This window comes from Tachysurus fulvidraco, chromosome 25 (genome assembly GCF_022655615.1).
Source record: "Tachysurus fulvidraco isolate hzauxx_2018 chromosome 25, HZAU_PFXX_2.0, whole genome shotgun sequence".
NCBI lineage: Eukaryota > Metazoa > Chordata > Actinopteri > Siluriformes > Bagridae > Tachysurus > Tachysurus fulvidraco.
In genome coordinates, this window is record NC_062542.1 from 8,485,028 (window position 1) to 8,510,658 (window position 25,631).

At 38.2% G+C, this 25,631-nt stretch overlaps 1 protein-coding gene across 3 annotated transcripts; it reads left to right on the forward strand.

The window, feature by feature from the left end:
• The first annotated feature begins 10,120 nt into the window (after positions 1 to 10,120).
• slc35b3 (solute carrier family 35 member B3) lies at positions 10,121 to 24,049 on the forward strand. Of its 3 annotated transcripts, none has more exons than XM_027176431.2 (10): positions 10,121 to 10,262; positions 11,572 to 11,799; positions 14,621 to 14,742; positions 16,431 to 16,585; positions 19,667 to 19,774; positions 20,029 to 20,126; positions 20,245 to 20,337; positions 20,998 to 21,109; positions 21,210 to 21,279; positions 23,414 to 24,049. In XM_027176431.2, the coding sequence occupies exons 1-10, from the start codon at positions 10,236 to 10,238 to the stop codon at positions 23,562 to 23,564; spliced, it is 1,164 nt and encodes a 387-aa protein (XP_027032232.1). In that variant the 5' UTR covers positions 10,121 to 10,235; the 3' UTR covers positions 23,565 to 24,049. The 3 variants fall into 3 exon arrangements, with proteins under 3 accessions (XP_027032232.1, XP_027032239.1, XP_027032249.1); XM_027176438.2 differs by lacking the exon at positions 10,121 to 10,262 and adding an exon at positions 10,506 to 11,060; XM_027176448.2 differs by lacking the exon at positions 10,121 to 10,262 and adding an exon at positions 10,506 to 10,898.
• The last annotated feature ends 1,582 nt before the right edge of the window (positions 24,050 to 25,631 follow it).

Here is a 25,631-nt window from a genome sequence, read left to right on the forward strand (position 1 = left end):
TTTTATTCAGGGTCTATTCCCACCATTGCCTTTTTTTTTTTTTTGAACCTGTTTTATGTAGAACAAATCCCTAGACAACAAAAGCTAGTCTTCAATTACAAGGAGAGTCAAACAAGGCCCTTGAGCCAGCAGACACTCATCTATCACCTGCATAAACTCACTCACAGTCAGCAGAGAGAGAGAGAGAGAGAGAGAGAGAGAGAGAGAGAGAGAGAGAGAGAGAGAGAGAGAGAGAGAGAGAGAGAGAGAGAGAGAGAGTTTGTGTGTGTTTGTTTGTGTAAAGAGATTCTTGCACTACCAGGTTATGATGATCTTTGTGCTACAATGCCTTTTGGGAAAAAATGTCACGTCAACATATTTTTTACAACATCAACAACAACAACAACAAAAAACTGTCTGACTCTCTCTGCTGCATGACTGACATTTTGGAGTGACTGTGTGTGTGTGTGTGTGTGTGTGTGTGTGTGTGTGTGTGTGTGTGTGTGTGTGTGTGTGTGTGTGTGTGTGTGTGTGTGTGTGTGTGTGAGAGAGAGAGAGAGAGAGAGAGAGAGAGAGAGAGAGAGAGAGAGAGAGAGACAGAGAGAGAGACAGAGAGAACAAAAGTTTTTTTCTGGATAAAAACAAATTAACTTAATAAATGAATCTACACAAATCAGAATATAAGCTATAAGTGGTGCTAAACCTCATGAATGGATAGAAAAAAGGTAGAACACATACAGGAATAACTTTCACAGGCTCAGAGATGTGAGGTCATAGTAATAATAAATTTAACAATAATGCAAAAAAGAAAAAAAATGTTGAAATGTAAAAGTGTTTAGACATTCTAATTATGAAACACATTTAAGCCCATTCTTATAAGTCTTAAATTAAATAAGACTGAGATAATAGAGAACAAAGACGTGCAGCATATGATTTCAGTTAAATTAAAAATAACAGTTCGGCATGAAAAGATTAGTATAAGGCCACTTGTTTGCAAGTGGTCAAAAATATTGGAACATGTTCGGAACAAGTCTCATGTTGCCGTCATGTTGACCAGGTCTGCCCTGGTAGATAGATTGGTTAAGCAGATACTATCTCCGAATGTCTACTTTTAGTTGGAGTTCTGGGTTTCACATGCAAAAACTGAATTTGAATGTTAACAAGGATAATTCTACATGAAGATAAGAAAGCTGTTTATGCGAGAAACACAAGCCAATTTGAACAAAGTTGGTACATTGATCGGAGAAAAAAGACTAGATGGTCATCCACCATAAGTGCCATTTTGTAAGATATACATGAAATGGAAAGAAAACAAAAGCTGAAATACCTACTGTTTAATATTCATCTAATGATCTCATTGTATAGCAAAAACAAAACAATTGTCCTTGTCAGTCCAATACTTTCCCAAGGGACTAGAATAGATTTTATTATCTAGTCTGAGTGTTGTAAAAGTGTTTATTGAGGGGATATTTCTCTGTGAACTAAACAGGATTCAAATGAATAAAATAAAAACAACATTTTTATTATTTTGGAGCATATTAGATTTAAGCACAATGCAATAACATGCAAACAAGATTATTTGCGTCCTGTTTACGACATTCTATACTGACTCAGTTTCTCTTTACACAACTACAGTGGTTGCTTATCGATTCTTCTAAGTTAAACCTTTAATCAAGACCAAATCCTTTTTCAAATGTAGGACCATAAACAAAAAGCCAATCAGGATGTGACCTTATTATTCCCAATTGCTTATTTCCAGCAACATTTAAGCTTTGTGGCTTATGCTGGAAGCATTTTGGGCTTTCTGAAATGTCCTCAAATTACTGTAAGACAAACAGATGGATTTCCTCAAATAGCCCTAACCCTAATCTTTTACCTTTCAGTTTCTAATGGCTTTAGTACAACATACACTAATACTAAATGTGTTGTGAAAGAATATGTCTATACAACTCTATTCTGAACTTAAAAACAACTTAAGGTGATTTCATAATAGCCAAAAATTCATAATAAAGAAAATACCTCTCAGCATTTGTATTGAAAATATACTTGTTCTTTTAATCCAACGGATTTCTTTTTTAATCTAGTGAATTAATTCATATTTATATTTGAAGAAACAAAGATGTAAAAATGCAAACATACTATTAGTACATTTCAAAAAGGAAATTTCATGGAATTTCTTCTGGAAACTACAGTTTTTGAGACCAAATATTACACACATGCTATTAAAACATGACTTGTTTGCTCTAATTATTCTTAATTTAACTTAAGATTAAATTTTTTATGTGCATTGAAAGTATTGTTCATGAAAACATCCATTTTGTTTTAAATTATCCCTAAAAATAACGCGATGAAACGCATTAATGTTGTTATCATGCATTCAACAGTCTCCCCTGAGCTCTGCTGTTCACAGACATGTCCTGACTGCTATATGATATACACAACGAAACAGATCTAACTATTTCCTGCTCTTTACAGCAACACTTATTTCCCACAAAGCTCATGCCTTTTAGCCTATGTTAGTGTGCTTAACCGTGTACGATGCACGCATGGCATCTCTCATAAGGCTAGAGAAAGAACTGGAAATTGGAAACATCTCATAATCCAGCTTGGAGTAAAGGAAATCAGCCACAAATGAGATCATGCATGCCAACAAGAGTTTCACCATGGGGCAAAAAGGAAGAGGCAGATAAGAGTAAGGAGAAACCACTTAATGCTGCCTTACACGAATCTTAAAAATGTGTGTGTGTGTGTGTGTGTGTGTGTGTGTGTGTGTGTGTGTGTGTGTGTGTGTGTGTGTGTGTGTGTGTGTGTGTGTGTGTGTGTGTGTGTGTGTGTGTGTGATCCGTTTAATGGACAATATTTTTAATTTTAAAAAGACAGATTATCTTAAATTTATTTCAGTTTTCTTATTTGCTAAGAGCAGCTTTATAAAAGGACTAATTTGCACTTAACCTTTTTTCTTTTCATTCAGTGTGTGATTTAAGGGTTACTGAATGCTGCTTACAGATAAGAGTGTTAGACTTTTTAGCACCTTTTTAAGAGTTTGCACATTTTACTCTCTCTCTCTGTGTGTGTGTGTGTGTGTGTGTGTGTGTGTGTGTGTGTGTGTGTGTGTGTGTGTGTGTGTGTGTGTGTGTGTGTGTGTGTGTCAGAGTGAGTGAGTTAGAGAGTATGTGTACATGGGTGTGTATAAAGGACCATTAGTGATATTCAATAGCTCATCTATCATATGAGTGTTAGAAGTGGTACACCACAAACTATTAATCATGGCAGTCTCAGGGTATTGGATTCCAATAAAGCAGCTCAACAACCTGAACTTAGGCTTCAAAGAGCTGCTTCACCTGAGCCTGTCATAGCAGCCACTCCTCTTACTGACACACTCTGAAGACACATTCCTACTACAAAATGTTCATCTGAGATAAAAGAGTTCGGCCCTATTAGAAAGAAAAACTAGGTCATCTCTTTGTAAAATTCTGCTTCATTAGAAAATGACAATGAAATAAAGTGTATTGGGTTTTAGGATTATTTGCAGTTGTTTGGAGTCTGAAAAGATATTGTTCAGAGAAACAAAACGCATTGAGAAGATGTAAATTTTTTTGTACTTATTTTATTGCAATAAAATTATAAAAATTGTCAGATTTCAAATACTGACCATAAAAAGTTTTTAATTAAATATGGAGGACTAAATACAAACAAGAGTTACAGGTCACGTAGAATGTATTTAAAAAAAAAAAGTTATTGAACATCATTTCTGTAATACGAATAAATTTAAACCTGAGTAGAAAAATTAAAGAGCACATAATGTTGAGAAACACCATGTTCACTCTCACAGGGACACCCAGTCTCTGGGAAAGTAAAAACAATTATGCTGATCCAGAGAATGTCAAAATTAAGGGAAAAGTTCACAATAAACACTCACCCAACATACACATCGCTCTCTCTCTCTCTCTCTCTCTCTCTCTCTCTCTCTCTCTCTCTCACACACACACACACACACACACACACACACACACACACACACACACACACACACACACACACACACACACACTCTATCTCTCTCTCTCTCTCTCTCTCTCTCTCTCTCTCTCTCTCTCTCTCTCTGTTACTCTCATTACTTTTCTTATGTATTATGCAAACAATACAAACAGAACAAATTTTTATTTCAAAATGTTGGGAAATTGGGTTTGTAATAACTTATAATCTTAGAATTATATTAATATGAAGAATTTAAAATCTTTAAAAAAAATAATTTTTAACTGAATGAACTACAGTATTTTTAAGATATTTGTTCCAACTAAAAATACTGTTGGGGTAATTAAAGTGGATTACCTCCTAAAATTAGGATAGATCGGTGTATAGAACAGCTGTATGAACTACATTCTTGCCCATTTTACATTTACTGCATGAAAGTGTTTCAAAAGTCTGTATATAAAAATCATTACCATGCAAAATGTTATGTATAATTTATGTTACAAAAGCTGTTCAAATAAATTTTACTGATCTGCTTAGATCACATGCAAAAATGCATCTATTATATGCATTTATTATTTATTATACTGTATGCATTTTTCCCATTGGACATTACATTTTTCCCATTTCATTAGATTCACAGAATTCTGTTACTGTAAAACAGTTAAAATACTGTTTTGTCAAAATTGGTGAGTGCACTTCCTTCCCCTTCTCAGTATCTCCGAGTGGCATCTGGTTTTCAGTATGAAGTCATTTCCTGATGAGCAGTGGAATTGTTCTGGCAAAATGAGTTGAAACACAAGCAGACTTCAAAAATGATAATGCATCATGAATATCTGAATCCAAAGGTCTCTGAAACCCATAGCAGCTCAGTGATAGCTAGACAACTATAATAATAGATAATATTTTTTTTCCTGGTGTTTACAACTGCAAACTCTTCTGAACTCAGACATAGCCACCTAGCTGCAGTGTGCAGCAGCAGAGCTACATTAATTAGATTTAAAATACAAAAAAGTTTAGTAGATGTATTTACAGTCTGCAACATTTTAAATATTTGTCCTGCACATGTGTAAGTCAGTTGAGTAGCTTTCTACACTGATGTCCCACCATACAGAAGATTTTAAAATACTGTCTGTGTAAAATGTAAAATTTATGAATTTCCCCCTACACCCTGCTTGATTTATGTGAAATAATAATACACTATTTAATGCTTAAACATGGCTGCGAGCAATCCGTGGCTATCAAGATGTACAACGGAGTAATGGCTAGGGAAGACAAATCACCTAACGGACTGAGGATGCTTGTTTAAGGTTGCTTGGCAGATATATTAAACTATATGTAATTGTACATTCCATGCCAACTTGGAGAGACAGAGAGAGAGAGAGAGAGAGAGAGAGAGAGAGAGAGAGAGAGAGAGAGAGAGAGAGAGAGAGAGAGAGAGAGAGAGAGAGAGAGAGAGAGAGAGAGAGAGAGAGAGAGAGAGAGAATATAAATGCACATAATTTAGACTTTTATAAATGCTGGAGGTAAAATAAATCATTACCTGCTATTACATTACCAGTTCTTCCTTCAAATAACTAATCAATGAAAAGTGGATAGTTACTCTGAGACAATAATAAAATCATCTGATTTACAGGGAGCTCTTTGGAATTCAGTTTGTCTCTGGTATGCATGGCAAAAATTTTAAAGGTTAAGGCCATCCAGATTTGGCCAATTTCCTTTTGGCGGCCGTCTCTGGTTCTTAACCAACCAAGATCAATTCAGTCAAAAGTGTTTTCCCAAGCAAGTAAGCTGAGCATACAGTTTTTTTTTTAAAGATTCTTTTATCAACTGCAGAGGTTTTCGTTTTCTAGAGTGATACAGTTATACAGTTATTACAAAGACATGCAGTCTGGAATTTGTTCCAGCAATGAAATGTCAGAAACAAAGTAAAGTTAGGAATTTGAATACTGTATGGTTTTTCATGTATGTGTTTGAGCTGTGAAGCTCTGACAGCCACATTTAATTAAAACTCATTAGTGTCAAGAAACTGAGAAAGAAGCAATGACTCTCTTCATTTAACAGTCTGTAAAACATTTCATGAAACCTCAGCAAGGTAAATAAACAGAGTAATAACCAGCTCAAATAAAGCTGCTGTGTGGCCACCTGCTATGCTAAATTATAATGCACAGCGGTTACAGGCCAGACATTCATGAATCCCACCCAAGTCTCTTCTTGAATCTCTCATTCTCTTTTCTTTCTCTACACTTCTTGCCCCTACCTGCTTGTGCCAAGAAAAACGCCTCTTCTAAATCTGGTGATTCATATGCAATAACAGCTCCGGTGAAGCACAGGTGTTGAATTCTTTTTGGCATGCCATAAAACATTATATGCATGATTTGTGCAGCCACTGAGCTCTGTAATTTCATTTTCTTTCTTTCATTTCGCCTTCCTGACCACATGATCTGTTTCAGTCCTTTTATGAGAAGAGAGGCCCTCAGAGAGGATTTGAGGTGTGCCACTGGCCCTCCCGAGATCCTCCCCACCCTATCAAGAAAACTATGGAAAGACTGCTACCCCAGTGCCCTCCCCAGAAGTACCACCACCACCACCACCACCACCACCACCACCACCATCATCTCACACAACACCCAATGCCAATCTAATGCCAATCATTCAAACCCACATTAAAGATTTCTGACATCACACAGCTGAGCTTTCTTCCACTCACCCCAGGGCAGAAAAAATAAACTTCCCTTGGGGCATTTCAGAATATGTCATTTTGTAGGGTGAGACCTGGAACCTGCTTCCCACAAAGATAGGGGCTCAAATGATAGAATGTAATGAAATACTGTAATGTGGATTATTATAATTAGTTCAAAAGTTCTTCATTTGTTTTAACACAATTTAGAAACTGAGTAAAACTATGCATTTCACATCAACCTTATTTATATTCTAATGTTATATGTTATTGCTTAAAATCTACGTTCCAAACCTACAAACTAAAAAAACTTACATAGTAAAGTACATACAAACCTACATAGTAAAAAAACTATATCATTCCTAAAATCAATGAAATTTAACACCAGTTGTATAGCTGATGTGTTATTAATAAAAATAAAAATTTCCTGTATTATAGGACTTAAACTAAAGCATCTGATCATATCTTCTAGTTGTGTTTTTAAAATGTCCAATGTGATACTTTTTCAGACACCCAACTCATCCCTCTCATATACAACCTAATTAAGATGAATATAATTAACACGGTCCACATGTTCAATTGCTCTACCAGTTCTCTATCCCACTAAACACACTCAGATAGGGGTATGCTTCCCTCTCCTGGCTGCTTTGAAAAATAAATAAATCAAACTAAAAGAAACAATAAAGTCTGAACAGCTGCTAATGCTTAGGCATACATACTCTATTTCTTCTAGATTCATATAGGATGTAGGACTAATGAGTGTGCATTATGAATGTCGAAAGGAGCTAAGCAGGAAAAAAGCAACAAGATGCAAAAAAAGAAAACATGAAAATAGCAGTGTCAGTGTGCAGTGCATTAGAAAGTAAAACTTTGAGTACAATAAAACAACATCCAAGGCCATCCAAAAAAACAAAGAAATCAGTAAATAAGAGCTACATGGTACCATTTTTGTCAAACAATTCACCAATAATGTCCTCATTACTGCTCATCAGATAGATAGATAGATAGATAGATAGATAGATAGATAGATAGATAGATAGATAGATAGATAGATAGATAGATAGATAGATAGATAGATAGATAGATAGATAGATAGATAGATAGAATAGCTGTAATATAAATGGGAATATAAATATGTTCATGTCAATTTGTTAACGTAAACTTTTGAAAGACATTTTAATGTTTCATTCCAATAATCCAAGAACATCATTTTGGTATGGGTTTTAATATTTTATCAACCAACAAATTAAAAATATGTCCCAAAAAAGCAACCTATATAAACCTCTATGGTTTCTGAAATGTCAATTGTGGAGACAGAAACCTTGACTGAATGTTGTGTGGGAAGTGCTGTCATCTTTTCTTTTAATCAAAAAAATATAAAATATACATAAGGTCAAGAAAGTCCACCTCAGAGAAAGCTTGTATATAAACAAGGCCAAGCTTTCCTGTAAAAACTGAGTTCAGGTCTCAAATAGCAGAGAGAGAAAAAGCAAGAGAGAAAGATTGAGACTCACTGAGCCAGAGACTTGGGGGTGGGGGTGGGGGGTGAGAGTAGTCTCACAGATCAAAGAAAATAACATGAGGGAGGATATGAGCTCTTAGAGGAGTAATATAGCAGAGATACCATCTGTTTTCATGCAGCAGGAAAAGGACAACAGAAACGGCCTTTTAGCCTGGGATAACAGCACCCACAAATACCTTATTAAGGAAGCCTCAATTTAATATGAGATTGGCCAACATTAAAGGGAGCCTCTGGAGGAGACCCCATCCCCCTCGATATTAGGAGACATAACCTTTATATGACAAATAAATTTGAAGATTATTTCTTGAAAGGGCCTTCAGTGTAATTTTTTCTCTGGTATTTTCAATTTTGAAGGTAGAACTGTGATTCTGAAACAGACAGAGAGAGAGAGAGAGAGAGAGAGAGAGAGAGAGAGAGAGAGAGAGAGAGAGAGAGAGAGAGAGAGAGAGAGAGAGAGAGAGAGAGAGAGAGAGAGAGAGAGAGAGAGCAAAGATCTAGAGACCAATTTCATTACTAACATGGCTTCGAGAAGAACAAAGAATTCCTTATCAGTATCTTGGGCTCTATCAGTATCTATCACTCTGCTTTGTGGGATATGTATTTTGGAGTGTGTTTAGCAAATTATGGTCTACAGTATGCTGTTTCATTAATACAGCACTTTGCAAAAGTATTCAACCTCCTTAAAATGCATCAGATTAATCTGGATTACAAATGAGACTAACACACAGAGACAAACACAAAGCCTCTATTTTTATTGAAAACCAATATGGGGACAGGTCAATTACTTTGAAAGACACGGCACTTCTGAATCACTGTCTTGGTTTCTTCTTTCTTTATAAACCACCCATTTAAACTACTGGAATAAAGCAGATTAATAAAAACAAATGTTGTTCTATCGGATCTTGCTTTTTAATAATGACTTAATCCTTTGTCACTAGGACAAATATGGGGACATGAATTCTAATCAGATCCCGGCACATAATCATTGGACTGTTCATGCATCTTAGAAGATTTAGAGTTCTGCCTTATTCACCATGCAACAGGCCTTATTGCATCCAGACTGACCTGCTACAGAAGCCATTGTATTTCCCTCCCCATTTGATGTTTTATTTATCAGGGCCATGTGTTCTGCTGCATGGCCATTACAAGAATATGTACCTTTCTGAATAATCAATAAATATTCATTTCATTATTTAGTATCTCATATGATAGGAGAGCAGAAAAAGGTAACATTTTCCACAAATCCATCGCTGTTGATAAATCAGTTCGCTTTTAAAGTTAGGTGGAAAAAGTGATGTGTGCATGTAAACAGCTCTGTGCATTGCTGAATACTATTAGTAGGCCATAAATATGGTACAGGTGTCTCTCTGGGACTATGATTCATTGAACATGCTGGCCAAGAAAGAACAGTAAATTCACCAATATTAATTAACCTCCTTGCTTTCTGGGCATTTCGAAGCCTGTATCTCAGTGACCCCGTAAACATAGTGCAGACGAGGTTGTCCATGGCAGGGCACAAAGAGTGACGGGTCTCATTCAAAGGAATGAGTTATTAAGAGTATTTTTTGGATAGATGGAAAAATTGTAGCCGGGCTATTTAGTGTCATAAAGCTGGGCCGTAGTGGCAGACAGGCTCAGCGGGACAGGAGGCAATACCACTCCAATCAAATCTGAGATGGATGAGGGATGGGGCTGTCCACTCTGAATTTTTATATTGGGAAAGGGGCTGGGAGGGAATAATGCCATCCGTGAGTGAATTAACCCTTCGCCAAGGATGGAGCAGACTCCTGTCATCTACTGTGGATGTAAGGGGGAATGAATGGCCAGAGAGAGAGACCTCCTGCTTTATACTGGAGATTGGTCACTATTAGTAGAGCTGGCCTTAGTTATGGCAGCATTCAATCAGTAAAATCTGCAACAGCAGTCACTGTGTTCTGTATATTTCTCTACATGTCTTTTAAAAAGGGGTTAAAAGAGCATGACATTAACCATGGAGGACTGGACAAACAGGTTCCAGAGTTCACTTCATTTTAAACACCTATCCTAAGGAGTAAGGACATCTTTACATAGAGCAACAGTACTATGGAATCATCCGAGGAAGTAAACAAGGTATAAAATAAGGATGATTAGAGTCTCAGGTTTGTTAGTAAACATTGTAACGATAAGGTTGTTAAAGAGCTAATGAAACTATTATAATTGTCCGTGTTTAGCTCGGGTTCCTGGTAGCTTCGGCGATGTGCATTAATAACAAGATATAAGTTAAGTCCGTTAAGTAAAATTGAATTATAAAATCACAAATTATAATTTGTGTTTATTTGAATACGACCCTCAGCAATGCAAACCGATCTGCGTTACGTCAACGTCTGAGTTCCGCCTTCACAGGAAGTTGCTGGATTTCACCTGCGCATGCGCACAAGGCTGCCGGGACACGGCTGTACCAGGAAGAGTAGCTCGTTTAGCTGTTCCGTATTCAGGTCCTGTGTAGACAACAGCTTCGATAACGTAAAACAACATTGCTGCATTGTTGAAGAATGACTGGAGAGAATTAGCGTTGGCGACCAGACCGGGCGCTGTCTTAAAGTCAGAAAAACAGCTAACTGGGTGCTTACGAGCTCGGATGTGTTGTGTAGCCTGTAGCCAGTTAGCTTCACTGCTTCTGCTGAATGGTTCTGTTTCCGTATGATGAGGTGGCACGCATGTCAGTTTGCGTAAGGTCATGGAGCCAGCTGTCACGTCTGCATTTTGGTAAATGAATATCATAATGAGATTTGGACATTGTAGTTAGTGGTCATGGCTGGCTGGCAGTCCAGCTTCTCTACAGGCCACATAGTCTGAGGGCAGAGGCGCATTTCGGTGCTCTGATGCTTTCTACGATTCGACACGAATTTCCCTCAGTTTTTAGTTCAGGTAAGATGCAATCCAGCCAGAGAGAGAGGGAGAGTGGGTTAGTGGGGGAAAGAGAGAGTGTGGGGAAAGGGGAAAGAGAGAGAGGGAGGTCTGAGTACTTGAGTCCAATCACTTTTGAAATCCAGTAATATGTATCCTTCAGTTCAAGCTAGTTTATTCAGTACAGATGTTCAATTTCACAGATTTTAAGTAAACACACGTAATAGTAAATATTCACAGAGAAATTCTTATTGGTTCTTTATTTATTTTTAATCCATGTAGGTTACTTTAATTCTGCTGAACCTGAATGATCAGGGATTTACATTAGAGTATTGCACATGGACAGTGGTTCTTGAATCCACATTGTATCTACAGTACATGTATTATAACAGTGTGAGCAAATTTCATATTTCAGCTATCATTTAGATTATTATATTTTGCCCATATCCCAAACAACCCCAAAACAATAATGGTGTCCTTTGTATATTAAGGACATGTCATGATGTTGATGATATCATTTGTAAATCCACAGGAGGCTACAGACACAATGAGTTCCAAATTCAGCTTAATCAACTATAACTCCCGAAAGCACATCTCCATCTCGATCCCCTCCTCCACAGAGGCGATGTCCCCGCATATCAAATCTATAGAGGAGCTCAGAGTGCTTGGGGTGAACCTGAGCAGTTTCAGCACTCCCACGCAGTTCTTCATCTGCGTGACTGGAGTGTTTCTCTTTTACCTCATCTATGGCTACCTTCAGGTACGAATTTCGGTCCTTTAACCAGCACTGATATAATTTTCTAATAGTTGGTGCATGTCTCTTACCTGTAAGGTTTTGCCACAGTTAATTTCTCTGTCAATATGGATGCACAAAATCATATGTTGATTGACTCAACACTGATTTTGGATGTGAACACAGGATACACATGACCTCATACAAATCCACCTTTATATCACTGATGTTTTGCGTGACTTTCCTAACAGAAACCTTAAATATCCAAACTGACATTATTATTTATCAAAGTATGCATATAGCAGGTTCTAATTATGTGTGTAAGAACTGTAAGTACAGACTTGCATTATGCAGAGCATGTTGATCAAAGATTGTGTACAGCCACACACAATTATGCCACCATATTGCCTTATATGGTAAAGAACTTTATGGCTATATGTGTGCAAGTAATAATAATAATAATAATTCCTTATTAATTTAATTTTCTGCTCCCCTATTTCAAAATATAAAATGGAATGCATTGAATTGTGAGCAATATGAATGTATGTAAGGCAAGTCATTATTCAGCTCATATTTTTCATAAATCTGTGCCTGTGGCAAAATCATATAGTAGAAAAGACTTGCGTGCACAAAGATGCTTCTGTTGTATTTTGTTGCCATCCCAAAAAGTGAGGCGTTTTGCTGGCAGAGATGAATAAAATTGCATTTGGCAATTGAAATTGCTCTTCATTTTTAGCAGCGTTTTTCAGTGTTCTTAAACCGCACACTAATCTTGCACGTTATATTACAAAGTAAGGCAGTAATTGCCTGCATCATGTCAGAACCTCTTCATATCTTTCATGTCAGTGCAAAAATAACACAGATACAGAAAAAGTGTGAGTGCTGTGATCATGGCATGGATGTTGGTCCCAGGCTGGTTTCAGTGTTTCATATACTACTGATATTTGGGGAAATTCAGGAGTGAAAGTTCTGTGGGTGGAAACACCTTGTTTTGGCTAATAAATCATATAACAACTGTAGTAAGCACCTCAGCATGCACAAAACATTGTAGGGCTACAAAACATGGATTGCTAAGTTTGGAATGGAAGAACAAGAGTGTTACCCCACTGAGCCCATTTGGGATGAATTGGAATGGTGACTGCACCCCAGTCCTCCCCACCTTCAGTTCCCGACCTCACTTATGCTCTTGTGGCTGAATGGGAAAATCTAGAGAATCTAAACAGCCACTCTCAAAAATGTAGTGGAAAGCATTCCCAGAAAATGGATTTTATTATTTAATTGGATTAAATCTGGAATCTGGTGTATGCACAAACATAATTTGATAAATTGCATTTTGTGCAGAAGTGCATATACATGATTTGCGTACAAAACTACACAGATCAGCCATAACATTAGAACCACCTGCCTAATATACTCAGTTTTCCCTGAAGCATTGAGCCACGGACACCACAAGTCAGTGGCCAAGTCAGACCCTTCAACACTTTATTCCTCAAACCTTTCCTGAACAATGTTAGCATTCTGGCAGGGTGTATTATCGTGCTGAAAGATGCTGACACTGTCATTAGGGAATACTGTTGTCATCAAGAGGGTGCACTTGGTCTGCAGGAGTGTTTAGGTAATGGCCAACAGAGTATTACCCAGAGCATCAGTCTGCATACACCAGCTTGCTTACTTCCCATCTTCTTGGTGCCATCTCTTCCCCAGGTTCACAATGCACATATATCCCACATCTACATGATATAAAAGAAAACATTATTCATCAGAGCAGGTCATTTTCTTCTTTTTCTCCATTGTCCAGTTCTTATGTTCACATGCCCATTGGCAATGGACGTTTGCAAGCATGGGCATTCTGGTCTCAGGCAAGCTAGTCAGAGTCAGCTCTGTTAACGCTGCCCTGTATCTGTACAGGAAATAGGAAATACAGAGGAATGAAATGGTCATTTACTCAATCCTTTTTGCTGCAGCGACAAATATATACATATCCTGTATGTGTGTGTGTGTGTGTGTCTGTGTGTATATACACACACACACACACACAAAAAGGTGCAATGCACTGTGTGTTCTGACACCTTTCTATCCTTGGGAGCATTAACATTTTCAGCAGTCTGTGCTACAGTAGCTCTTTAGTGGAATTGGATCAAACGAATTGGATCTTCACTACTCACGTGCATCAGTGATCCTTGGATTCCCATGAGCCTGTCACCAGGATGCCCATGAGCTGTTTCCTGCCTTGGTCCACTATTTCAGTAGTCATCTTTGTTAGACTCACTCAAACCTTGGATAAAACCACTCAAATCGTTACACTTGTCCTTTTTACTGCTTCTCATACATCAACTTTGGGAACTGACTTTTTACTTGCTTGATATATCCCACATAACATCAACTGGTCTTTTCCCAGTTTTGTGCAGTGTCCATTTTGTGTGAGCCTGTGCCCACCAGCCTCAGTTTGTTGTTCCTGACTGATAGGTACAGATGTGGTCTTCTGCTATTATATACCTATTAGCCTTGAGGTTTTATGTGCTGTGTATTCTCAGATGCTTTCCTTCCCACCACAGTTGGTTATTCGAGGTACTCTAACCATCCTGTCAGCTCAAACCTCTTTCACCATTCTCCTAACAAGGTATTTCTGCCTTCAAAACTGCCGCACATGGGATGTTTTTGTTGTTTTTTTGCACAATTTTTGATAGCTAGAAACTGTCTAATTTAAAAAAACCAGGAGATGATCTTTTTTTTTTTTTTTTTTTTGAAGTGCTCAAACCTACCTCTCTGGCAACTACTGTGGTGTAGTCAAAGTCACTATAATCACATCCATTTTTATCTTAATTTTTTTTTTCTTTTCTTGTTTCAGGAGCTGATTTTCTCAATAGAGGGTTTTAAACCTTTTGGCTGGTACCTTACCTTGGTCCAGTTTGGGTTCTATTCCATATTTGGCCTGATAGAGCTGCAGCTTACTCAGGACAAGAGGAGGAGGTGAGAAATGCAAATGCAACATGAAAGAAAGAGTTTTTTTATTGAGAACTATTGAGTCAGGGAGAGAGCATGTGAGAGAGCGTGTGAGAGAGCGTGTGTGAGAGAGCGTGTGTGAGAGAGCGTGTGTGAGAGAGCGTGTGAGAGAGAGCGTGTGAGAGAGAGCGTGTGAGAGAGAGCGTGTGAGAGAGAGCGTGTGAGAGAGCGCGTGAGAGAGAGCGCGTGAGAGAGAGCGCGTGAGAGAGAGCGCGTGAGAGAGAGCGCGTGAGAGAGCGCGCGTGAGAGAGCGCGCGTGAGAGAGCGCGCGTGAGAGAGCGCGCGTGAGAGAGCGCGCGTGAGAGAGCGCGCGTGAGAGAGCGCGCGTGAGAGAGCGCGCGTGAGAGAGCGCGCGTGAGAGAGCGCGCGTGAGAGAGAGCGCGTGAGAGAGAGCGCGTGAGAGAGAGCGCGTGAGAGAGAGCGCGTGAGAGAGAGCGCGTGAGAGAGAGCGCGTGAGAGAGAGCGCGTGAGAGAGAGCGCGCGAGAGAGAGCGCGCGAGAGAGAGCGCGAGAGAGAGCGCGAGAGAGAGAGAGCGCGAGAGAGAGCGCGAGAGAGAGAGAGCGCGAGAGAGAGAGAGAGCGCGTGAGAGAGAGAGCGTGTGAGAGAGAGAGCGTGTGAGAGAGAGAGCGTGTGAGAGAGAGAGCGTGTGAGAGAGAGAGCGTGAGAGAGAGAATGTGTGAGAGAGCGTGTGAGAGAGAGCGTGTGAGACAGAATGTGTGAGAGAGCGCGTGAGAGAGCGCGAGAGCGCGTGCGTGAGAGTGTTGTACGCGAGTGCTAGTTGTACACCAGCTCAGGAGAAAGAGAATACTACAGTTTTTATGGCTCTGGTCTGTTAGAATTTATCTTTTCTGGACACATTGCGAATTTTCTCACAGTACTAGTCTATATACAGTATACTGTATATATTATTAATTGTTACAGACAGTGCAGCTTGCATAGGCAAATTGTTAATACTAAGATTAAATCTATAGGAATCTCATAAGTAAATTAGCAGTATAATCTGAAAGGAAAGCTGTAAGTATATTGTTAACATATAGCTAGGCATTTAGGTTAAATATAGTTCAGCAATAAGCGATAAGTGTTACTGAGATTTGGAGCTCTAGGATGTACCTGTTGTCCATGTTATGTCTGATGGCGCAGTGGATAATTAAAGAGCCGAGTGATTCTCCTCTCAAAAGAAAAACATTGTACTCCAGTTTGGGAGTCGAAATATTTCTGTTTATTTTGATGTCCTCATTTTGGACAATGATAAATTACACCTTATATTACATTGTGTTATTTTTAAGTCAGTAAGTCTTGTTTCATTAAGTATCCTAATATAGATAGTGTTTTGAGCCATGTTTTAAACGGCATATTAAATTATTGATTGTCAATTACATATTTGATGTGCTTATTTATTTGATTCTCTATTATAACAATAATATACATAATTACTGTAAATAGTTTAACCAATACAACCAACATCTGTGGCATTACTTTGTCTGAAAAAGTGGTTAATTGACAGTTAACAGAGAGCTCACAGTATCAGTTATATGAAAATTATATGGAATTTTCAGCTTATATGAAAAATTCCTGTATGTATTATGATAAAAGAAAAAAAAAAACGAGGTCAATGTAGCAAACCATTTTTGTTTTCCTCTGAACCTCTTTTTTAGGATCCCAGGGAAGACATACATGATGATAGCATTTCTAACAGTCGGGACCATGGGTCTCTCCAACACATCACTGGGATACTTGAATTACCCAACGCAAGTGATCTTCAAATGCTGTAAACTCATTCCAGTTATGATTGGAGGAGTTTTCATACAAGGTAAATGACAGCTGTTGCTCTCTATGTCCTTCTGATAACCATTATCATAGTAATGATCTATTGTTATTCAATTCAAGTTTATTTGTATAGCACGTTTTACAATAGACATTGTCTCAAAGCAGCTTTACAGAACATAAACATAGAGCAGAAGGTAGACATAATAAATGATAAAGGAAATAACGAATAATAAAAGAAATAAGAATTAACAGAATAAAAATTCTAGGTTATTATTAGATGTATGTAGTTCACAATGTGTGTGCATTTATTCCCCTATGAGCAAGTCTGAGGTGACTCAGGCAGCAGTGGCAAGGAAAAACTCCCTTAAATTGGTAAAGGAAGAAACCTTGAGAGGAACCGGACTCTAGGGGGAACCCATCCTCATATGGGTGACACTGGGGGTGTGATTGTAATATACAGTCATTTGAGTGTTGTATTGGTGTAAGGATCATGGACTTCTGACCTTCTGAGTACCACAGAGTATAACTGGAGATGTCTCAGGATTCTTAGAGTCGGCCTCGGCTCAGTGGACGTCCAAAGGCTTCATCCCACAGAGGACGTTGGGAGCTGGTACAATGTCTGGATGCCTAGGGATGGGTACAAAGAGAGAAGCAGTGGAAAGGGATTAACATATCTGCTGTTCATAAAAATGTGCCGGTCTGATGTACTAGTGCATGATACTATAGGATGTATTATGTGTATGCCTGACTAAAGAGATGAGTTTTTAATCTACATTTAAACTGGGAAAGTGTGTCTGAGCCCCGAACACTATCAGGAAGACAATTCCAAAGTTTGGGAGCTAAATATGAGAACGCTCTACCACCTTTAGTAGACTTAGATATTCTGGGAACTACCAAAAGTCCTGAGTTTTGGGATCTCAGAGAGCGTGAAGGATTGTAACGTGTTAGAAGACTAGTTAGATACATGGGAGCTAAACCATTAAGAGCCTTGTACGTAAGTAGCAGCAGTTTGTAATCAATTCTAAACTTAACAGGTAGCCAGTGTAGAGATGATAAAATTGGGGTTATATGGTCATACTTTCTTGTCCTAGTGAGAACTCTGGCAGCTGCATTTTGGACTAACTGTAACCTATTTATTAAAGATGCAGGACAACCACCTAGTAATGCATTACAATAGTCCAGTCTAGAGGTCATGAATGCATGAACTAGCTTCTCGGTATCAGATACAGACAGGATGTTTCTCAGCTTGGCAATATTTCAAAGGTGGAAGAAGGCTGTTTTGGTAGTATGGGTGATATGATTTTTAAAAGTCAAGTTGCTGTCTAATATAACACAGAGGTCTTTCACTGTCGAGCTACTAGTGACAGTACATCCCTCTAAATGGGAGTTAAGTTGTGAGAGTTTCTGTGCACTGGTTTTTGGACCTATGAGTAGTATTGTCGGAGTTTAACAATAGAAAGTTGCAGCTCATCCAGTCTTTTATCTCTCTAAGGCACTGAGTTAATTTGGACACTGTGGCTATCTCATCTGGTTTTGATGAGATATATAACTGTGTCATCAGCATAACAATGGAAACTAATCCCATGTCTTCTAATAATGTTCCCTAATGGAAGCATGTATATAGAGAAAAGCAGAGGTCCGAGAACTGATCCTTGAGGGACCCCATAATTAACTGGTAATAAACTGGAGTATTCACCATTTAATTCTACAAAATGGTATCGCTCTGACAGGTAGGATCTAAACCAGCTTAAAGCCTGTCCATGAATACCTGTGTAATATTGTAAGCGATCTAGAAGAATGTTGTGGTCTATAGTGTCAAATGCAGCACTAAGGTCAAGTAGAACTAATAGTGACATACAGTCTTAGTCCGAAGCTAAGAACAAGTCGTTTGTAACTTTAACAAGTGCGGTTTCTGTGCTATGATGGGGCCTGAAACCTGACTGAAACTCTTCAAGGATGTTGCTCTCCTGTAAGAAGGAGCTCATTTGAACAGGCACAACCTTTTCAAGTATTTTAGACATAAACGGAAGGTGTGAGAGAGGTCTGTAATTTGATAGTTCATTAGGATCTAAGTTAGGTTTTTTGATGAGTGGCCTAATAACTGCCAACTTAAAAGACTTCGGGACGTAACCTAAAGATAACGAGGAGTTAATGATATTAAGAAGAGGCTCTGATCATATGATCATTCCAAGGAATGAAATGTCATCTGATTTTACTATTTTGGTAAAATCCCTGTACAACACTACCGCTCATTATGACGTGAAGGTGGCTACTCGATTGGCTAATTGGTACAAACAAACAAAAAAAAGTTATTCGTAGACTTACTTTCTTTTTCCATTACAAGAACAAGGTTCCAGAGAGGAACAAAAGAAGAAAATGATTGAGGTAGTGCCAGAAATATAGCTTCTTTTATCTCCCATCTTTTTATGGTTTTCTTTTCCTCTGAATCCCAGCAATGCAGTATAGTGCTCCCCCGGGTCTGGTGTGTTGGTTCTGCGTTGAATGTTAGATGCTGGTCCATCAAAGCTTAGCAGACTAAAAATCTTACAGACTACCCTGCTGTGTCACCTTGTCTTCCCACAGCAAAGAATAGCTTGAGAAGCCATTCTCTCAATTCTCTCTCTCCTCATCTCTCTCTTCTTTCCCTGGATGAAAGGTCATCATGGAAAGGAAGAAAGTAATTTTTTCCTCTCACTCTTTTTTTCTGTCTCTTTCTCTCGCACTCTTGTTTTTGCACTGATTAACGAGTCCTTTCTCCATTGCTGAACTTGTTCAAAGATGCAACCTGCAGCTAGTGTCATGGTTTGCGTCTGATCCAAAGGATTTATTCTTTTTATTCTCAGCTTAATGCTTTTTACCCAACTATAGAACAAAAGATTTACAGGAGCATCAGTGGCCACTTATTTATGGTTCAGCAGAGACTAATGTCCATGGCTAATAGGAGCATTTAAAGGCCTTTGTAGATCGACAGTGTTGACGAATGGTTGTCTAACCATTGCCCAGCAAAAAGTGTTGATTATTACCTTTTGTTTCTCTCAGGCCTCAAAGTAACAGAGGTGATGGTTCTGTTTTTGTGGTCTGTTCAAATAACATTTCTCTTTTTCAATGATGGTGTTTGTTGCAGGGAAACGGTACAATTTAGCAGATGTGATCGCAGCTCTGTGCATGAGTCTTGGCCTCGTCTGGTTTACTCTGGCTGACAGCAAAGTTGCCCCAAACTTCAATGTGACAGGTAGAGTTCATCATCCATTTTTATTATTTATAAATTGACCAGCAGTTTTTATTCATTAGAGGATTGGACAAGGACAGTGGTCTGTGAACTAATTTATCATATAAATTCTTCTAATAAAGTTGATTTGTTTCGCTCAATACATTAAATTAATGTGCAATCAAAAATGTTCTTGTTATTTTAGATGAGTGATCATGATAATAATGATTATCATCATGCAGCAGTAAGCTTGTTTGTGATATGTCTGATTTTCACAGGGGTTATACTTATCTCCTTGGCACTTTGTGCTGATGCTGCTATTGGAAATGTGCAAGAAAAAGCCATGAAACTGCACAATGGATCAAACTCAGAAATGGTAATGCTACCCCACTAGAGGATGATCACAAAGCGTAATACATTGTCATAATCTAATAGTAAACTCTAATCTTTGTTTTAAAGTCTAATCTTTGTGTGACTGCCTGTGTGTGTTGAAGGTGTTGTATTCCTATTCTATTGGGTTTGTGTACATTCTGCTGGGACTTCTGAGTATAGGAGGGCTTGGACCTGCTGTGGCCTTCTGTTCTCAGGTTAGTTTTTTCTCAGGACATATTGAAATAATACCCACCTAAATCCAAGCAATATAGCTGACAAAAAACTACAGGTCCTTCTCATCAGCTGTCACAGTGGTGCCAGCATCATAATGTGGTGTAGCTTCTTAGTGGCAGGTCAGGGAGAAAGGTCATAATTAAGAGATGGATGAATGCAGCTATATACAGAGGTCCTTGAACAAGTGCACACAAACTCAGACCGGGACAAAGTTTCTCCTTTCAGCACAACAGACCAAAAATACAGCCAGTAGGAAAATGCTGGAGTGACTTCAGGACAAGTCTCTGAGTGACTCGATAAAAACCTCAACCTGTAGAACTCTGAAGAAACCTGTGAATGGTAGTTTATAGATACTCCTCAACACCACATTCTAAAGGGCTCCATATGCGCTAAACCTTTTATTTTTGTTATCTTATAATAGAGGTATTAAAGTAAGTTCTAGGAAACCCCAATTCCAGTCAAAAATGGAGGTATCTTTAGAATTTAGCTACAGTAACATCTCATGGGTTTTTCCAGACCACCGTTCAAACACACAAATGTACATGTACTGTTGTGGCCAGTAGTTAAATAAGACTTGTGTCTGTAATGAAGGCTTGATTGAGATGCATATGATTTTGATGTCTCTGTCTCTCTCTCTCAAGCATCCAGTGACCACATATGGCTATGCATTCTTCTTTTCTTTGACGGGTTACTTTGGCATCTCCTTTGTTCTGGCATTGATAAAGCTTTTTGGAGCACTAGTTGCAGTCACAGGTGAGACATGCTAGTTATTTTTACTAAATCAAATTAATTTTGGTAAAATTGTTCTTTTAATGATGTGTTTGTTTGTTTGTTTGTTTGTTTGTCTGTTTAGTGACCACAGGAAGAAAGGCAATGACGATTGTATTGTCTTTTTTGTTCTTCTCAAAGCCTTTCACTTTTCAGTAAGTAAGCAATCTGGAGCATGAACATTGCAGCAAATCTGATCCGGAAAGTATTCACAGCGCTTCACTTTTTCCACATTTTTTAATGTTACAGTCTTATTAAAAAATGGATTCAATTCATTATTTTCCTGAAAATTCTACAAACAGTACCCCATAATGACAATATGGAATAAAGTTTGTTTAAAATCCTTGCCAATTTATTAGAAATAAAAAAATCACATGTACATAAGTATTCACAGCTTTTGCCATGACACTCAAAATTTCCTACAACTTGATTGGAGTCCAGCTGTGGTAAATTCAGTTGATTGGACATGATATGGAAAGGCACACACCTGTCTGTATTATGAAGTCCAAGGAATTATCTGTAGACTTCAGGGCCAGAATTGTAATCAAGGCACAGACCTGGGGAAGGGTACAGAAAAGGTTCTGCAGCATTGAAGGTCCCACTGAGCATAATTTGCCATTTGTAAATGGAAAAAGTTTGGAACCACCAGAATTGTTGCTAGAGCATGCCTCCCCGGCCAAACAGAGTGATTGGGGAAAAGGGCCTTAGTCAGCAAGGTGAACAAGAACCAGAATGTCACTCTGACAGAGTTCCAGAGTTTCTCTGTAGAGAGGAGAACCTTCCAGAAATACTGTATGGTAGAGCGGCCAGACAGAAGCCTCTCCTCAGTAAAAGGCACATGATGGCCCGCTTGTAGTTTGCCAAAAGGCACCTGAGAGTCTCTCGGGCCATGAGAAACAAAATTCTCTGCAAAGTATTCAGCAAAAGCTGTGATTGTTTGTTTTTCATTTTTAATACATTTGCATAGAATTCAAACAAACTTCTTTCACATTGTCATCATGGGGTATTGTTTGTAAAATTTTGAGGAGAATTATGAATTTAATCAATTTTTGAATAAGGCTGTAACAAAAAATGTGGAAAAAGTGAAGCACTGTGAATACTTTTGTGCACTATATTATCATAAAAACATAATTTAAATTTAAAGACATTTAGTAGGTCAGGTTACACAAATGTATCGTTGTCAGATTTAGGAACTGGGTAGTGTACGTTAGAATATATTGATAGAAGATATTGAAAAAAACATGCTTCTTCCTTTTCTGAATGTGAAAGGCACTGATCAGCCATACCATTAAAACCACCTGCCACCAAAATAGCTCTATCATCAAGGCATAAACTCCACAAGAGCTCAAAAGGTGGGCTGTGATATCTGACACCAAGATGTTCACAGCAGATCCTTGGATCAGATTGAGTTCTGGGAATGTGAAGGTCAATTCAACATCTTTAATTTTGTCATGTTCCTCAAGCCATTCTTGAACAATTTTTGAACTGCAACAGGGCTCGTTATCCTATAGAAAGTGGCCATGATCATTAGGGAATACTATTGTCATGAAGGAATAAAGGGTGGTACTTCAGCAGCATTTAGGTAGGTGAGACATGTCAAGGTAGCATCCACATAAAAGCCAGAACCTAAGGTTTGCAAATATTACCCAGAAGATCACCATCTTATCCTCTGATAAGCGATACACTGGCACACAGATGTCCATATGATATAAAAGCAAATATGATTCCTCAGACAACACTATTTTCTTCCATTGCTCCATGGAACAGTTCTGATGCTCATGTGCCCATTGTATGCACTTTTGCCAGTGGAAGGGGTCAGCATTGGCCCTCTGACTGGTCATAGCTAGCATTAACGTTTTTTTTTTCTGTGGATCTGTGGATTCGGAACAGACTGACAAGCCTTCATGTGTAACCGTAAGCCTTGGGCTCCCATGACTCTGTGTCAATTACTCAGATCCTTACCATTTTTGCTTCCAACACATCGACTTTGAGAACTTTCTTTTCACGTGCTGCCTAATATACCCCACTCTTTGATAGTATGAGATAAATGAGATAATTGTTATGCACTTCACCTCTCAGTGGTTTTAAATGTTATGGCTGATGGGTGTACTTCATGGTGGACAACGGAGTTGCCCAGGAACAAATGGATGAGTGCGGCCCATTTTTTTCTTAATACTTGACTTCATTAAGTTTGTTTTGATGGTTTACATGATTATTATTATTATTTTTTTAGTGTGTTAGTTTTTATTCTATATCATATCAGTGTTTCTGTTTTGTTTTTTTGTTCAGGTATGTGTGGGGAGGCCTTCTGGTGCTTCTTGGCATCTTCCTCAATGTCTACAGCAAAAACAAGGAGAAAATGAAGCTTCCTTCACTAGAGGTGTTATGGAAACGAGTGCTTCATAGCAGGAAAAATAGACTGCTCTCTCAGACCGTGTAAATTATTGACCAAAATTTATAGGCTTCTCCACCCAGTAACAACAGTGTCGTGGGATCACATCACATTTAAAAAGGACATGATGACACAAAGGCTGGAGAGTTTGGCCAGATTTTAGACTGATTTCTATACTGACCAGAAAAGACTCGCACTGCTGCAGCAGACTTGTTATTAATCATGTGCAAACTGGGTTTTAAAGGGAAGGAATACTTATGATCATCTGTTTTTCACCTGCATGTGCCACTAACTTATGGCATCTTCACAAACTTGTCATTTTTTATTTTTTTTCCTTTTAAATTGGTTTTTTTTTTGTTTTGTTTGTTTGTTTGTTTGTTTTTAGTCTATGATTGGACAATGGAAATGCAAATAACACTACTGTTTCTTTAAAAGGCTGATGTTTTGAAGTGTATGTCAGCTGCCATATTTGCTATCCATTTGTTTGGTGAAAGGGTAGCTCTTTTTACATTAAAAACAAACAGAGAAGTTTATTCAAGCAGTTTGAAGCATTTTCCTAAATGTGTGTAGCTTGCCAAGTATCTCTTATCCGCCGGCTGCAGCTCAGAGAGTTGAAAGGCTGCCAAGCAGCTTCTCAGATGTTTACCCCTCTGATAGCCCAGGGCTTGTTTGATTAGGAGTCCTGGAATAAGATAGCACTTAAAAGAAAACCAACATTGTTCATAGGGTTTGGCTTTAGACCTAATTTAGATGGGGTTTTTTTTTTGTGTGTGTGTGTGTATGTGTACACTGTTAGATGAATGATCGTTGTAAGCGGTACCACTCTTATGTTATCACAGCCAGCAAATTATACAGATCAGTATTACCAGCTTAACTGATCAATTAAATGTGTCAAATCACAGCATTTTAAAGACTTATTCAAAAAATAATTTGCAATACAAATGCTTAAAAAATGTCAGTGCTTTTAACTGAAGAGAGTCCCTAGAAGTTGGGTTAGGGCTCATATCTTATTCCTGAAAAAACATATCATGCAAAATCATTGTGAATTTAAAAGAGCGAGAGTGATTATACTGGGTTTCATACTTTGAAAAAGTTTCAAACCAGATGTTTGCAGCTTTATGCACAACCTTTAGAGGAACAAAGATTGCAAATTGATTTGTGATCCAGCACAGAAAAGCAGGCATTTGTTTCTAGATAAAATAACAAAAAAAAAAAAACTAAATTCACTGGAGACCGTCTGTTTCATCTGCTGTTGTCAGTAATCAAAGTCTCTTTAGGGAATGTGTTACTGTTAAAAACAACTGTTTAAAATGTCATTGTGTCCTTCAACCAGTAAGTGTATGAGTGTCTCTGTGGCTAAAGGAGTTAAACAGCACGCTGCAGGGGGCAGATCTTACTCTTATCTGCTTGTGTGTGTTGTGTGTTAACAGCTCTATAAGCGGTCTAATGAAAACAGAGGAAATCAAGGTGGATGATAAGCACTGGGTAATTAGGATTTAAGGATTTCTGCATGCTGGCAGGCCATTTTCCATAAAGCACTTGCTAAAAATGCACTGATCAAGCAGCTTTCTCTGTTATATCACTAGCAAAACCTGATTTTTTTAATGCATATATTTTAATTAAGTAGGCTGTATTCGTCTTATTTCATACACCTCTTTTTCTGTGAAATCAGAAAATCTAAAGTGCAGTTGTTCCAGCTTACTGTTTCACACCATATGCACAAAATTCATAAACACCACAAAAGACATGACATATGAGTCCTCTTTATAGCTTTTATTGCATTTAAGCTGTCTGAAAAGTAACAGCATTGCCAGGCCTTTGTCTCAAAAGTGAAATGTTCACAGTTGTGAAGGTGTTATCTATCATTCTGAATACTTTATTTCAAATCATGAGCTTTTTAACTGCAACCAATTTGTCTCAAGGTGCAGAAATAAGGCCTTGTTATTATCCACATATCTGAAAGGTCCATTTGGATGGTGAGAGGTCTGAAAACCCCAGCTGACTGCTGCCCAACACAACCAATTTGTCTTAGTGTCTGGAGAAGAATGGTAACAACACGAATGATAAAGGTTTTAACTCATTCAGAGTGCAGTGTTTCATCTATCAACCAACACA